The 15,197-nt window shown below is 40.6% G+C and overlaps 2 protein-coding genes across 5 annotated transcripts in view; both read left to right on the top strand.

Annotated features, from left to right (window-relative positions):
* filip1l (filamin A interacting protein 1-like) overlaps positions 1 to 12,008 on the top strand; it is a 39,667-nt gene extending 27,659 nt beyond the window's left edge. The window contains exons 1-3 of one of the 4 annotated variants that reach the window (XM_062446414.1): positions 1,872 to 1,985; positions 5,626 to 8,431; positions 11,317 to 12,007. In XM_062446414.1, the coding sequence (XP_062302398.1) occupies positions 5,741 to 8,431; positions 11,317 to 11,514 (2,889 nt within the window). In that variant the 5' untranslated portion in view covers positions 1,872 to 1,985; positions 5,626 to 5,740 and the 3' untranslated portion in view covers positions 11,515 to 12,007. Of the gene's footprint in view, positions 1 to 1,871; positions 1,986 to 5,625; positions 8,881 to 11,316 lie in introns of those variants that run through there. The other 3 variants (XM_062446412.1, XM_062446415.1, XM_062446413.1) reach the window with 3 other exon arrangements.
* Positions 12,009 to 12,330: 322 nt separating this feature from the next.
* On the top strand, positions 12,331 to 15,106 carry LOC134007877 (uncharacterized). Its single transcript, XM_062447593.1, has 6 exons — positions 12,331 to 12,689; positions 13,053 to 13,160; positions 13,410 to 13,534; positions 13,698 to 13,865; positions 14,015 to 14,241; positions 14,364 to 15,106. Exons 1-6 carry the CDS (start codon positions 12,623 to 12,625, stop codon positions 14,461 to 14,463), a joined length of 795 nt encoding a protein of 264 aa, XP_062303577.1. The 5' UTR covers positions 12,331 to 12,622; the 3' UTR covers positions 14,464 to 15,106.
* The last annotated feature ends 91 nt before the right edge of the window (positions 15,107 to 15,197 follow it).

Consider the following 15,197-nt stretch of genomic DNA (forward strand, 5'->3'; position numbering starts at 1 on the left):
CCAGCTGACTGGGCTTCGCCAGGCCTGATTATTTGGTTCGACCGATACAATAGTGTAGCCGGTGTTGATCGGTTAAACTCACTCCTCAGGTATGTAGCTGGCCACCCGCGCCAGCGAATAGCTAGCTTTTCGTTGGCGTAGCTGGTAGTTGTTCGCGCATGGGATGTCAGAGGTGGCGGGTTCCATCCCTGTGAGGGGCGAACATCGGCCGAGTGTACCTCTGATGGAGCAAGGCCACGTCTGTTACAATAGCTCATTAAGGTTTTGGAGGGAAACAGAAAGGATATGCTTAGTTTTTCCTCTCCACAACACTTAGCAATGCACGGTTCGGAACTTGTGACTAGTTGTGTCTACAAAAGACTTCACATTTTGTACTGATGCATATATGACACTGGATCATGAGGTTGAGGAGCCCATGCTCCAGCATGAGGTGGCCAAAAACTGTTCTGGGGAAAACACACAAGTTATTGAAACAGGCCCAATCCTCGCACTTAACATTTCTCGTCACTGTGTCAGAGGAAGAGCTTGCACCAGAACGTTGCATAATACAGCTTAATTTTGCCATTATTTGCCATTTGGAAGATGTTCACAAAGCTAACTTGTTTGTGTGGCCAACTGTTACAGATAAATCTGAACATCTGGCTTGTTTGAGCCCTAAAGCCTTTGGAAATGTCCAAATTCGGTAACTAGGCAGATCTATTTTGGGTCTCTATTTAGAGGTGTGTGTTTGTTCCAACAAACTATTTATTTTGGGGGTAAACAAGTAAGAAGCTGAGACATCCGTTCGGCAATCTATTACAAAGTAGTATGTGACAATCAAGTATTTTGAAAGTCTCTCAAAAGACAGCAGCATTACATACTATAGGATAAATAACCTTACTTTCCATAAGGCTTTTTTATTTTAGTGTGGTGACTGACATCTATTTGTTCTGGACAACAGAACAAAATGATGTTGGATGTTCTCAGAGAATCTCTATTTCCTTCTTTTTGGCAACTCTCCCTACATTGGTTTGGCAGCAGACTCCAGGCCATTGTACAAACTGTGACATATCAAGTGATTTAGAACTTTCCAGACAGAACATGTCTCTATGTTTCCTTGGTTCACCCTAATGAACATGACTGATGCCCCAGTAAATCCGTTCGGATGCTGAGTTCTCTCTGCTGTTCAAGCAAACAGTAGATTTTCTTCCAATGAACAATAGGAGCTTTTCAACAGGAAGATGAAAGAAGGAATGTGATCCTGTTTATCACTATCACTGTTACATAAAATCAACTGAACCTATTGTTTCAAATTGGAATTATTCGAAACCACAATGTTGACATATATTGAGTATAAATAAGTTAATATGTAATAAGTGTGGATGTATTGATTTGGATACTAAGACTAATTAGCAAGGCACAGTATGGAATGTACAGTTGTTTATTATTCTGTACTATGGTGTCCAAGACAACTTACATTTATTTATCAAAATACATATATATATAATCCACCCACAGAGTCTTACTAAGTGGTCTTTTACGGACACATTTATTGACAGAATGAATGACCTTTCCTGAGGAAAGCCAGAAGGAAATGCTGTAGCCTAAACCACTTGTCTCTCCTCGCTCTCTGGTTTCTTCTTCTCTTAAGCACTGACAGAGAGAACAGATATTGCAGATGTTACACACATCACACTTTTCTTTCCTGGTTTTTAAGACACACACACGTTGGTTGACACTCTCTCTCTCCATGTCTCTCACACACACACATGCACACACACACACACACCGACGAGCACACCCCCATTGAGAGCCAGTAGAGCATAAAGCTCCATATAAGGACATGGTGATGATGTAATGCTTATGGGCAGGGAGCATGCAGTGAGCACATCTCTTATTGTTTGGTTTCCTTGCTGGAATGTCCACACCACAGTCGATGAGAGAGTTGAGAGTACGGCCAAGGATAGAGCTTCAATCAGTGAGAGTTGGATAGACGTATGGCACAGGTAAGAGGCAAAGCATTGAAAGTTTGGGTTCTCTGTACAGGTTTTGAAACTTTCTAAACTGTGGTCATTCTTTACATGTAAATCTCGAACTGTGAGTGAGTGCTGTGATAAGTTTCAAGATTGAAAGATTGTGGGGTTTCTAGATACATTTAGAAGTAGCTTTGTCCAAAAGTATGTAAAAAAACATTCTAAAAATATTTAGCAAGCAGATAATTACTCCTAATGTACCACTTTAATAGCATTATGATTAAAATGTATATGTTCTATGTAATTCACAAATTGTACTTTGGTATATATTATTTTGCTTATGCTATTTATCTTATTGATACAACATTGCTGTTGAGACACCTGTACCTTACTTGTTCTTAAACACTTGTTAAGCAATTACTATACTATGAAGTCCCTCTTAATAAGTGTCCCAAGATACTGTCTATGTAAGTTAAAGCATGTTTCTCTGGCAAGATCCTTTGAACCGTTTTTTATTTTTATTTTTTTTATATTTTTTTTACTTTTTCAAATATATCAATGTCAAGAGAAAGCTAGATGACTGAAATAATGAAAAAGGATGATTTTTCGGGAGATCTGTCGCAGATTTGAAGGATACAGTACATAAGGCTTTACTTCAATTTACCAATGATACAATCTTTAATTTGTCTGCAGTAGATTTATGTCTTAACTAGAGTCAGATTAGTCGGGTTTGTTTCTCATGTTTTAATCTTGACTGTAGTTTACCGTACAGAACTGTCAGGGCTGCTGACAGATTGCCATCTACTGGCCCAACGCAAACTCATTCAATGTGCTTTAAACTAAAGGACACCCACCAATTCACTAACAAATCTATCTTGACATGAATACATGGCATTTACATGAAAACCTCTACATAGCCCGATTTAATCAGTTATAGGAAATTACATTAGACACAGACATGGCCAAAGTACTCAATACACATGCCCAAACTTAAGTCTACTGCCAACATTAAATCGGCAGAAAATTGGAGCCAGAGTTTCTTAGATCGTTGTTTCTCATGTATATATGAGGGAATATCCTCTGTTAGTCAGTGATGATGCACTAATTCCTGCATTTAATTTTTACCATATGCATATTTTAATACATATTTTTACACTGCTTTCAGACGTCCTTTGACTCTACGTTTCTTGTGAATTATTTCAGTAATTTATTCAGTTATTTAACATTCAGGCTGCTGACATCCTGTGTGTTGGTGAGCTTAGGGATCATATCAAAAGGTTATGCATGGGTTGAATCACCATCTGTGCCCTACCCACACCCCACGACATTATTACTGCTTACTGTGCAGTCTGTACAACTTTCCATGACATATTAACTACTTTTGGGAGTGCACCATTTTTGAGCAACTAAAATGTGCTTGTGAAAATAAACTGTGACGGTGTAAGTAATATAGTTAAGATTTAGATGTAAAGTACCATGCAATTAACAGTCAAGTAAAATATGAGTTAAATTTGAGTAATAATGAGTGACATGAGTTATACAGATATTTTGGTATACTGAAAGATTTTAACTAAATTATAAGTTATACACTACAAAAGATGACATGCTGTAGGATTTCTGAACCATTCTTATCTCAGATTAATTTCTCGGGGTAGTGTATTTACTAGAGGTTTTATAAAATTGTATTTAATTAATACATTTTTTAAAGAGGATTACTAACAACATGGGACATAGTCAAATTACATTCCTATAGAAGGAAAACCGTTCTTGGGTCAAGTGATTAATTTAGTGTAATATACACTTCCTACCTTGATCAATTTCATGTAACACATGACAGACAATACACAGTGCATTTCCCAGTCTTGGATAGCCTATATGTCAACAAGTTATGTTAAGCTTGAATGTTTCCGACTGGAGGAAATACATTGACTGAAGTCCAATCCAGGGACTCATTACATCACTGAATAAACAGTGGTGAGAGTAAAGTGATAAGGGTCAATTTAGATTACAAGAAGGCATTAGAGAGAGCTTTACTCATGGTTTCTCTTTGCCAAGGGTTGTATGCTCAACTAACCTGACTTCAGAAGAAAGTCTTCCTATTGAAAAATAAGTAAACTATTAAATCTTTCTGTTTTAGGTATATTAATTAGATAGGACCAGATGTTACATAGGTTTTAAATCACTTGAGCCCGTTATTAACAGCCACAAAAAACAGTGAAATTACAGATGATTTACCTAAAATCAGCTTTGATCAGATCTTTCCCTGCCACACTGGAACATGTGGAATACATTCAATCATTTACTTTTGCCTTCCCCCCTTCCATCCCCGGCAGCCGAACACACGGGGGTGACACATAGTAGGTTGGGTGAGAGAGGGACCCGCCCTGCCTTGATGACATCATGATTCTACACTGGAGGCCTCGTGGAGTCACTGATCCCTCAGAGAGGGGGCTCTGCCCAGCTGCGCTGCAATTGACTCTGGAAGAGGGGGGGGGGGGGGGGGGGGGGGGCGGCGATTCCTCTTTGTATAAAAAGTAGTGGTACTGGTGGTGAGGGAGTTCGAGGTGGGAGGGGCAGAGGAACTCCTTAATTAAGGGATTGTTCCATGCCAGTACGACATCTGTGGAGCGCGCTGGCAGCTGCGCACACACAAGTCATAACATCCCCTCCAACACTGCTGGCACTTGGCCTGGTGTTGTACTGCATGCCAGCCACCATGACCATGACTTCCCCCATATACTCCCAGCAATGTACCATACAATGTATGCCTTTGACGCAGATAAACTGGGTAAAAAAAGACAGAAACACAACTACAGGCCCACAACACAACACATTTTACCACTACCCACCAAATTGGTTGTTAAACTAATGTTTTGAGCACAGAGAAGTAGTCTCTTGAGGCAAGTCTAAAGCTTTAACTCGACTAGGAACAACATTTTCAAATTTGGGTCAGTGCAAACTATCAGCACTCCAGATCTGTCTAGTTGGAAACAGAGATCAGAACAGACAGTTCAAACATTATGTGGAGGGTGCTCTTCCTGAGTGATTTGCAAAGCTCTTCATTTACTTTATCATACATGTTTGGAAAGACACCTGTACAGTAAATCCGTAAGTGTTTTGGTATTCTTTGGTGTGTCTTGGTTATTGGTTATGATTACATAGATCTATTTAGGAGTTTAATAAACCATTTGTGAAGGAATTGGCATCAGGGGAAATAAAAACTTGCCCTGAAAGTATTTTCGGCAATGGGCCTGGGATAGTTAAACACAGGGGAATTTATGATCTGTGAAAGTTTCCATGACATTAAGTTTCAAACTCTTACACCCTTACGATATTTTCAATGGTTGAATAAAATTGGCTCTCATGAGTGTTTGAGTGTTTATTGTGTGCCTTTATTGGGACTAAGACAGGTGTATGGGTCCAAAATGCAACTGAAGGTTTACAATATATCAAGTCTATATGGTTTTCAAATTATTGACTCATTATTACCATTCAGCTATAACACTTCTGTCCATTGTTTACTTTTTTGTGGATTTGTATTTATCACACTGTATCCAAATTCTCTACTGTCAATAAATATGTTAACACATTTTTTGCATTTATATCTGACTTAATACTGTTATAGAGAAGTTCATTCTTTATCTTAAGTTCCTCTTTTGTTTTGTTTTTCCAGACTGAAGCTACTAATTGACCAGGAGAAGGCTTATCAGATAAGAAAGGAGGAAGAGAGCAACAAGAAGGTCAGCAGCCTCAAGGAAGAGTTGACCAAACTGAAGTCATTTGCGTTGATGGTTGTGGATGAGCAGCAGCGTCTTACAGAACAACTGACTCAACAGACAACTAAGGTCCAGGAGCTAACCACCACAACTTCCCAAGCTCAGGAAGAGGTGAGCTCTGCTAATGTCAGACTGCAGGAGGAGGAGAACAAAGTATTCCGCTTAGAGTCAGAGCTACGCGACCAAGCCAGTCGCCACCACCAGGAACAGGAAGCCATGACTGCCAAACTGACCAATGAGGATGCTCAGAGCCGGCAGCTCCGACAGAAGCTGTCCACACTCAGCAGGCAGCTGGACGAGTTAGAGGAGACCAACAAGACTCTGCGAAGGTCTGAGGATGAGCTCCAGGAGCTAAGGGACAAAATCAGTCGTGGGGAGTGCGGCAACTCCAGCCTCATGTCAGAAGTGGAGGAGTTACAGAAAAGGGTCCTGGAGATGGAGGGGAAGGATGAGGAGTTGATCAGGATGGAGGATCAGTGCAGAGACCTCAACAAGAAACTGGAGAAGGAAAGCAGTCAGAGTAGAAGCCTAAAAGCAGAGGTGGACAAGCTCAACCAGAGGATTATGGATCTGGAAAAACTAGAGGACACATTTGGCAAAAGCAAACAAGAGTGTTGTTCGCTGAAGTGTAATCTGGATAAGGAAAAGACCGTGTCCAAGCTTCTGTCCAGTGAGCTTGACGCCCTGAAAGTGAAAGTCAAAGAACTGGAGTCTGTTGAGAGTCAGCTGGAGAAGACAGAACTTACCCTGAAGGAAGATCTCACCAAGCTGAAGACACTGACTGTTATGCTTGTGGATGAGAGAAAGACCATGACTGAGAAGCTCAAACAGATGGAGGATAAGGTCCACAACAGCACAGGCAAACTGCAAGCCGAGCAGGACAAAGTTACCACCGTCACAGAAAAACTAATTGAAGAGAGCAAGAAAGCACTGAGGTCAAAGGCTGATCTGGAGGAGAGAATGTGCAGTGCCACCAAGGACAGAGATGAACTCCAGGCTCAACTCAAAGCCGAGGAGGAAAAGAGCAATGATCTGCAGTCCAAAGTCAGCATGATGAAAAAGAGGCTGCAATCACTGGAGGCAGTGGAAAGGGAATTCTTAAGGAGTAAAGCTAAAGAGGAACAAATCAAGGCACCAACTGCCAATCGTTTTCAACAAGAGGACAACAAAGTCAAGGACTTAACACAGGAAGTTGAACGACTGAGACGCAAATTAAAAGACATGAAGGTGGTGGAGGATGACCTGTTGAAGACAGAGGACGAGTTTGAGTCCCTGGAAAAGAGATACTCTAATGAACACGAGAGGGCCAAGTCCTTGTTGGAAGAGTTGGAAATATCCAGGAATGAACTCTCAAAGTACCAACTGGCAGAAAAGAAAGAATCCAACCAAGAGCATGTTCTATACAAGCGTTTGAAAGAAGAGGAAGCGAAATCTAGTCATCTTACCAGAGAAGTGGCAGCCCTAAAAGAGAAGATCCATGAATACATGGGAACAGAGGAATCCATCTGTCACATGAAGAATGATCACTCGACCTTGCAGAGGAAACTCACCCAGCAAGAGGTTCGGAACAAGGAACTAGCTCGAGAGATGGAGACCCTCACTAGAGAGCTGGAGAGATACAGACGTTTCAGCAAGAGTCTTCGTCCTGGCATGAATGGGCGGCGCTTCTCTGACCTGCATATGTCTACGAAGGAAGTCCAGACTGACCCAGCTGACCATCTGCCAGCCAACTCCAAGAGCGTTGCGCCACTGGAACGTGCTGTGGTGAATGGAAAACTGTACGAGGAGAGTGATCCAGAGGAAGATCCGAATTACAATCACGAACTTCCCCTCACAAAGTGTAACCCGTCCCTCATCAACAATGTCAATAACCTGAACAACAACATGAGAAGAGCCAGAGTCCCTTTACTTAAGAGCAAAGAGAGCCCCCAACTGGTCAATGGCAAAGTGCAACCCAGACTGAATGGAAACCATGTTCAGCAAGATTTGGTTTTGACACACAGTCCTGGGCAGCCATTGCACATCAAGGTGACTCCAGATCATGGCCACAACACAGCCATGCTTGAGATAACCAGTCCCACTACAGAAAACACCCAATCATTCACCAGCACTGCAGTCATACCCACAAGTGGAGGTCCGCCTAAACCGAGAATCACCATCATACAGAATGCATCCATTTCTCCAACAGCAAAATCTAAAGGTTCGTCGTCATCATCTGAGGGCATCTGCACTCCGGACAGGGCTGTGTCACCTTTCACTATGGCTACCTATTCAAGGGCCATGACCCCAGACTCTTCTGGTTCTGTGACTCCGGACCGAGCGATGTCACCCATCCAGATCGTGTCCGTCACTACCGGCACCCCTGACCGATCCTTGTCAACTGAGCCGGTAGAGGTCGTTGGGGGTCATGCCGTGTTTCGGGTGACACCTGAGAGGCAGAGCAGCTGGCAGGTTCAGAGGTCAAACAGCACGGGCCCAAAGGTCATCACAACAGAAGACAACAAAATTCACATACATTTAGGAAGCCCCTTCATTCAGAGTATTAACAGTCCATCCCAGCCTGTCAGTCCTTGCTATACACCTGGGCAGGAGCCAAGAACTCCACTGTCCAATGGTACACCTACAAAAAGCAACAGCAAAATCACAAGTAGTATCACTATAAAACCCACCTCCAACCCAATCCAAAGACCTTCACATATTACAGTAAGTAATGCCTATAACTGACACCTTACCGCCCCCACCCCCCCTAAAAAAAAATCCCATCATACCCACCACCAACACTCATCGACCCATCCACCTTTTTCGTTTGATGTTGTTTAGAACCTGATCCATATTTAATTTCTCCATTCTATCAGTCGTAGTTGTAAATGTGTTTGGTTCTATTTGGTTTGTTAGTTTGTTGGATTCTGTTTGGAAAGATGTTTGCATGCATGAAGTCTTATTTCATCCCATAAAAATTAACACTTTGAAAGCACTAGAAACTTTAGTTTAATTCTTGTGTGCACTTACTGTATTCGCTCAATGGTGAATTGCCATGTAACAAGACTATTCACGGATGTACCCTTTTAATTCTGTTTATACTTCATATTACACAACTTGCATTTGTCAAAGTTTATTTCTTTTCTAAAATTAAAGTGTGCCAAAAATTGTCATATGTTTTAGTTTGTCATCCATGCCTGCATATCTTATTTACTCACTCAAAATTGTGCAAAACAACGCATGATGAATGATGGAGTTTGAAGATAATGATCTGGTTTACAGAACCAGAATAAAATCTATATTCAGATTGGATTTTATTGCAAACAACGCATGTACATTTGAATTGAAATGTTGAAATGGTATTGTGCCAATGAAAGCTATGACAAAGTGACAGTCAATAGTTCATTTCATTACACTTTTTTAAGTATCTGAACCAGACAGGATCCTGGAGGAACCCCCATGTTCACAACGTGCAGCGTTTACATAAAATGACAAGGAAGGAAAAAAAAGGGATTCTGACATGTGTTTGCTTGGTTGGGTTAAATTCATAGGCTGATGTCATAGTTACTCCCACCATCCAAAACACAGAAACCCAGTTACTGAGAGTAAAAACTAGCATGAGTGAATCTGAAGTCCTATTTAATGATACAATGGAAAGTTTGCTTGGTTCTGAAATATTTTAACTGTAAGTCCTCCATAAATGTAGTTGATGGCTTTTCCAAAATTTTCCAGAAAAGGCTTATTTATTTTTCCGATTTTTCTAATTATTCAATAATTTGATTGCAGAGGGTTGAAGTCAAAGCAATTCAGCACACGACACTGCTTCAACATTTCACATATTTGAACTTGTCTTGTATTTGAGGCCATTGAACCTTTACTCAGAAAAATAGGTTATACAACACACATACGGGTGTACCTCACATCTTGAATAGATGATAGGCTCACTGTATGTTACAGTATGTATGTATCACTATATGCTATCTTAAATGTTGCATGCTTACTGGACACAGGCAATTTGCAAATCAGCAAAGTGGAAGAAAAATCATTACAATCCTTAAGCTTCCGCTGTCGGTATTCGGAGATCAGAGACAGAATTTAAATGGTACTGCATTGGCTCATACACACATAGGCACACAAAACGACCAAGTCCAAGAATAAGTTGCCTGCCAAACAAGTTGCTATTCATTCATGGGGATTGGAACAGCTGTGAGTAAAAAATACATTGTTCTTTGTCCTTGCACATCCCCAAATGCCTCATTTAAGATCACTGTAGGCTGACTTCTACTGAGAAAGGCCTGATTTTAAACATTGGAGATTTAGTTAAAATAATGTACTCAAATCAAACCAAACTATTTAGGCTAAATCACCTTCTACTTCTTCGGGGTACCAATTTCCAGGGTCAGTTTTCGAAACTTAACCCTAATCAAAGCAACCCGGGTGATGTACACACCTCAAAATACAGAAGTGTTTTACATAATAAGAAAACAGCAAACCACTCAGTGACATGGCCAATTTTGAACAAAGGTCCATGTGAATAAAATAGTATCCTGGGGAGTTTAACTTGAGTTCAAAGTGCCTCTTTACCACTCCAATCCAAGCGCCACCAAACAAATCCTGTGTTTGGTTGCCATGGAGAGAGCTGTGCCAGTATTGCAGAACACATGCTGGTCCCTGGCAGGAGAAATGCAAACCCTGACTCTATCCTGCTCCTGGGATTCAATAGGAGACATTTAATTATGGGTCACCAGTGTAACATCAATATCACGGCCCCCTTGACATGATCTCTGTAGAGTTTTTTTGGTCAACTGCCTTTGCTAAAGGGATTAGTCTCTGCCCAAAACCATGTTTCAGATGTATGACCCCATTAGGTTCACAGTACTGTCCATCGTACAAATAATTATGTTCTAAGGCACGTTGTGGTTTCATCCTCAGAAAGCAACCACACCAAACTGACCTTATCCTTTAATTCTTCAACAGCTTAGATGTTACCGCACAGGTGTGGGTTTCACAAAGGAGATCTTTGATGAATAGTGATCAGTTGTTCCTAAAGACCACAAAACACACGAGCACAAGCACATATTCTCAGAGCAATAATGACTCGTATGTGAATTCACCATGTGGCAACACTGAGTAAGATAATTATTTAAATTTAAATAATTTTGCAGATGCTAACATTACATTATACAACAGTTGAGGAGCTGATTCTGCAGGAAACAGAAAAGTCATCCAAACAATGTTAATGGATTTGACACCACATCACAGAAACCTCCAAATATACACAAACTCCATGCTTTCCTTTTTTGTTCCCCTCTTACTCTTATTGCTATTGTTTGGTGAAACTTATTCCATTGACTCACTTTAAGTTTAGATGACCAGACCAAAATCACAGATTATATTATATGTATTCTCACTATACATTATGTCCACTTAGCAATTACATGAAAACACTGTCATTTTGGAAACACAGCAGAGGCACTCAAAAACATATCATTTGGCACCATCTAGTGGTCAAGGGTATTTTGTAATGGTTTGGGACCTGCATTATGTTGAATTCAGAAATAGTTGAATCAGAGGGTAAACTACATTTTTATTTCTCTCTCTTCTCCCAGATACCTATAGAAGCATTCCGACGTCCAGGCCCAACAAGGATCCCTAAACCCAAAGGCTACAGCATGCCTAAAGGGACAAACAGTGTGGTAAATCCAGGCCAGGGCAAAGGTCAGCCTCTTCCTCTAGCCACAGGGAAAGACCAACACACAAGTCCAGCAAACAACCTCAATATGATCAACCGCCCCACAAAAATATGACATTTATGATTCTGGTTCCATCTGAGTATCTTTTTAAAGGGTGTCTTGACAACCTTTTAATACATTGGCTATCCTACATGTGCAACAAGACTAAAGCTGGCAAGGAACTTTATTTTCTGGTGTGCACAGACACAGTTCTACTTACCGGTGTGTGAACACTAACCCATATATGGCTCATTCAATCACAGAAAATATATTTTCACACTGATCAGATGATGTAGACCTGTTACTGCAAATTGCAGATCAAATACTGTGACATTATAGTATTGTAAGTAGATAATAAATAATAATAATGTTCTTGTTGTATCGTTTTTGATGTTATCTGATGTGCATCCTGTACTTCAGATATGTCCCAAGTTCATGGCAAAAGAGTCATTCTCTGGCAATAATGTACATAAAGATGTATTATTGGTTATTGATGTATTATGAGTGTAATCTTCTCAGAGATGGTCTATACAGTGTAATAGTTACATGTGGTTATCTTGATGTGGTTATCAATAAAGATTTTTTATACCTTCCTTTTGTTTTCCTGTTGTTGACTGATTTATTATCGAAACATGTAGCCTAGGAGTAGTATGCTGGAAACGAACACGTATTGCTTATTTTTATATATTTTATTGAGTAATTTATTTCCTTATAGATTGCACAGATAACATTTTAGGAAATTAACAGTAAGGTTCTTTTTTTCCACGTTTCCGGTTTCCTTTAATGTTCATCGCCTTTACATTTTGCGCCTGACCGACGTTGACCAATCTTTGGTTGAAGCCAAATTAAACCACGCCCGCGCGGCAAATTCTTGTTAATGCAAGTTGCGCCTCTTCTTCATTTGAGTTTAGCATAGGCGGGAAGAGTACTTTTCTGATTTGCTTACCTTAGATATGTAGTTTGTATAGCAGACTATCAACAGTTAGTTTAGGACTGTCAATGCACTTTTAATAATGTACGTGTTTATTTTTTTCTAAACGTTTACCTTTACACCGAGGCTAACCGAGCGGCTCTGTTTCATTTTACCAGGATAGCTACCCAACTAGTTTTCGCAGGCTAACAGAAACTTAGGGTCAAGGGAAAATAAATTGTGTATCTTATTTTTGTAAATAAGTACTGTACAATGGCAGCCATATGTCAGCCCAGACGTGCCTTGATGGAAATTTGTCCTCCACAGCCCAAAATTGCAGGTATGTGACTTTAATGTTGCTGATGATGTTTGCTAACTACTAACCACAACTTGATTTCTAGCTACATAAACTAGAGATTGCTAGCTAGCTGACAACAAATTCATTTTTTTTTTGTAAAGAAAGTGTTGATGCTCCACGCGCCAACTCCATATACGTCTCATTGGCACGCGCGCAATCATGGAGACAATCAATGTTCACCAAGCAGATGGCTGGCTAACTAGCATCTGTAGCTAGCTAACTTGATAAACCACACTTTAGTGTTTATTTATTGCATAGCGAACCCATCCTGATAAATATGGCGTTGCCATTAAGCAATCTTGTTACATGCAAAGTTAAAGTTTACGTTTTGTCGATGTATTGTAGCCAGGATACGAAGGTCCTATATGGAGATTCTGAGTTCCCGATTGGACCCGTTGTCTGCCACCAGCAGAAGCAGGAATCTGAACATCAGTTCTAGGCGTGGGCAGTCGTGTAAGTTCCACCTCCAGTTTTCAGTCAGAATTAACATTACTGATTGGACACACTGCAACCATGTATAAGTTAGCTTCAAGTTTTTCCCTACAAAATCAGGACCAGTGGTGCCTGTATTCTGTACCTTGTTGTGTGCCACCATCTTGGATATCCTCCATAATATTTGACTTGCCAACCACATGTTAGCAATACATGAATAAAATAAACTCAAAGAAGTTGCCTGTGATTCATTTAACTCATTGTCCACAGTAGATACAACCCTCATCAGACCACTCAGTCTCCATGATGACCACAGTGACAAGATGGAGGACAATCAGACTGTTCTCTCAAAGCAGCAGCTGGTGCAGCACATCAAATCCCTTATCACTAAACAGGTGAAGATAATGATGCCATCTCCTATCTGATTGAACTCACAATGAGTTACTACTTTAAATTAACAGATGTGTGCAATTTAATTGTTGGAGGTATAGTGTTCAAATGTTTTTCAAACTATTCTCAAATATCTGTATATTTGACCTACATTTGTCTGTGTATCAGTCACAGAGACAGCACGTCCAGACACCAACCTCAGACTTGAAACTCTTACAAGAGGACCTTCACCTAAAGAAGGCCAACGTCTACAGGTCTATACCGTACTCACGGCTGGAGTCAAACAGAGATGCACACTGCTACAGAAAGGCCTTCCCACACTTGGTGGCATTTAAAGTGAGTGAAGGTTGTTCATCATAGACAACGGCGTACAGTCTATTTTGCCTAATGCTCCTTCTGTAATAGATTGTATCTTTGCTTTCCTCATGTCCTTTTGTAAAGATTGATCCACGAGAATGTCTAAATCATGTTCCTGTTCTTCTAAGGTTTCATGCCAGGAAGGAGGAAGAGCACTGCTGCAGAGGGAGGACTGGGACTCGGTCCTGGAGCATGCCCTAGTGGCATGGCGGTACACGAGCGAGTTGCCCCAGTGGGACACCAGCAGCCACAACACAGTGAGGGAGCAGTGTTTCAGCGTGTTGGCTGCACACTGCCTCACTTCTCTCCAGCACCAGCCACCTCTGCTGAGCAGAGCCACAGAGCTCCTTAGACGGTAAGCTAGCTAGTCTGACTTAGGAAAATATAATGGCGGAATACCAAGATATGGGCTACAAGGACTGCAAGTTTGACATGCTCATGAAACATTAATTTTGTTTTTCTTTCTTGGGTTTCTAGGTTTAAGATGGCACAAGTGCACAGCTCGATAATTGTGCCCTGCATTCAGGAGTTGCAGAGGATCCTAAGGCAAGCTCAGGAATCTGCCACAAACCATTGAAGTGTATCACAACAACTAACCATTGCTGGCAACATTCACATGTGCCTTCAAGTCTGCATGGTTTTGTATTGACCAGGGAGGCCTATGAAACAATGGTTGCCATGCCAGTGAAAAGTTGTCACTCAATGAACAATAGTTTTTGTGCGGTGACCCAGATGTGGCCCTCATTGTACTGTCTGTTCTGGTTGGGTTACTTGTACTTAGCGTACCTCCAAAGTTATTCATGTTAAAGCTTTTATAAATGTGGGTTGGGTGTTTAACGAATTCAACGCAGGAGATGGCTTTGATTAATTTATAATGAGAAGATCTTGAGAATTTTAGATCTACGGTATAATATTTTCATATGAAATCAGTTTTGGACCCTTCAACCAACCATTGAAACAATGACTATTTCCATTATAAGAAAATGGTGGAATAGCCTTAACTTTTTGTGTTACCTTAATAAGGAGAATGTCATTGCTGAAAGCCACAATACTTGAAACGTCCTTAACTTTGGCTGAATGACTTGGCTGAACCTGTTTTAATGTCTTTGTTGAAATACTTTTGTCTGTGCCATCATTGTTTACATTGTTCCAACGTCCTGAAAACTTGATATTTTTGATGAAAGTAGCTAATTTAAATAAATGTTGAGCTGTTAAATTGAGCATATTTAGTTGATTCATAGTTAGACTTTATATTGCACTCATGGAATTATTAGACGTCATCATAGAACCTCTGCTGCCTCACTGGTGATT

The sequence above is a fragment of the Osmerus eperlanus genome, chromosome 21 (genome assembly GCF_963692335.1).
Source record: "Osmerus eperlanus chromosome 21, fOsmEpe2.1, whole genome shotgun sequence".
Lineage (NCBI taxonomy): Eukaryota > Metazoa > Chordata > Actinopteri > Osmeriformes > Osmeridae > Osmerus > Osmerus eperlanus.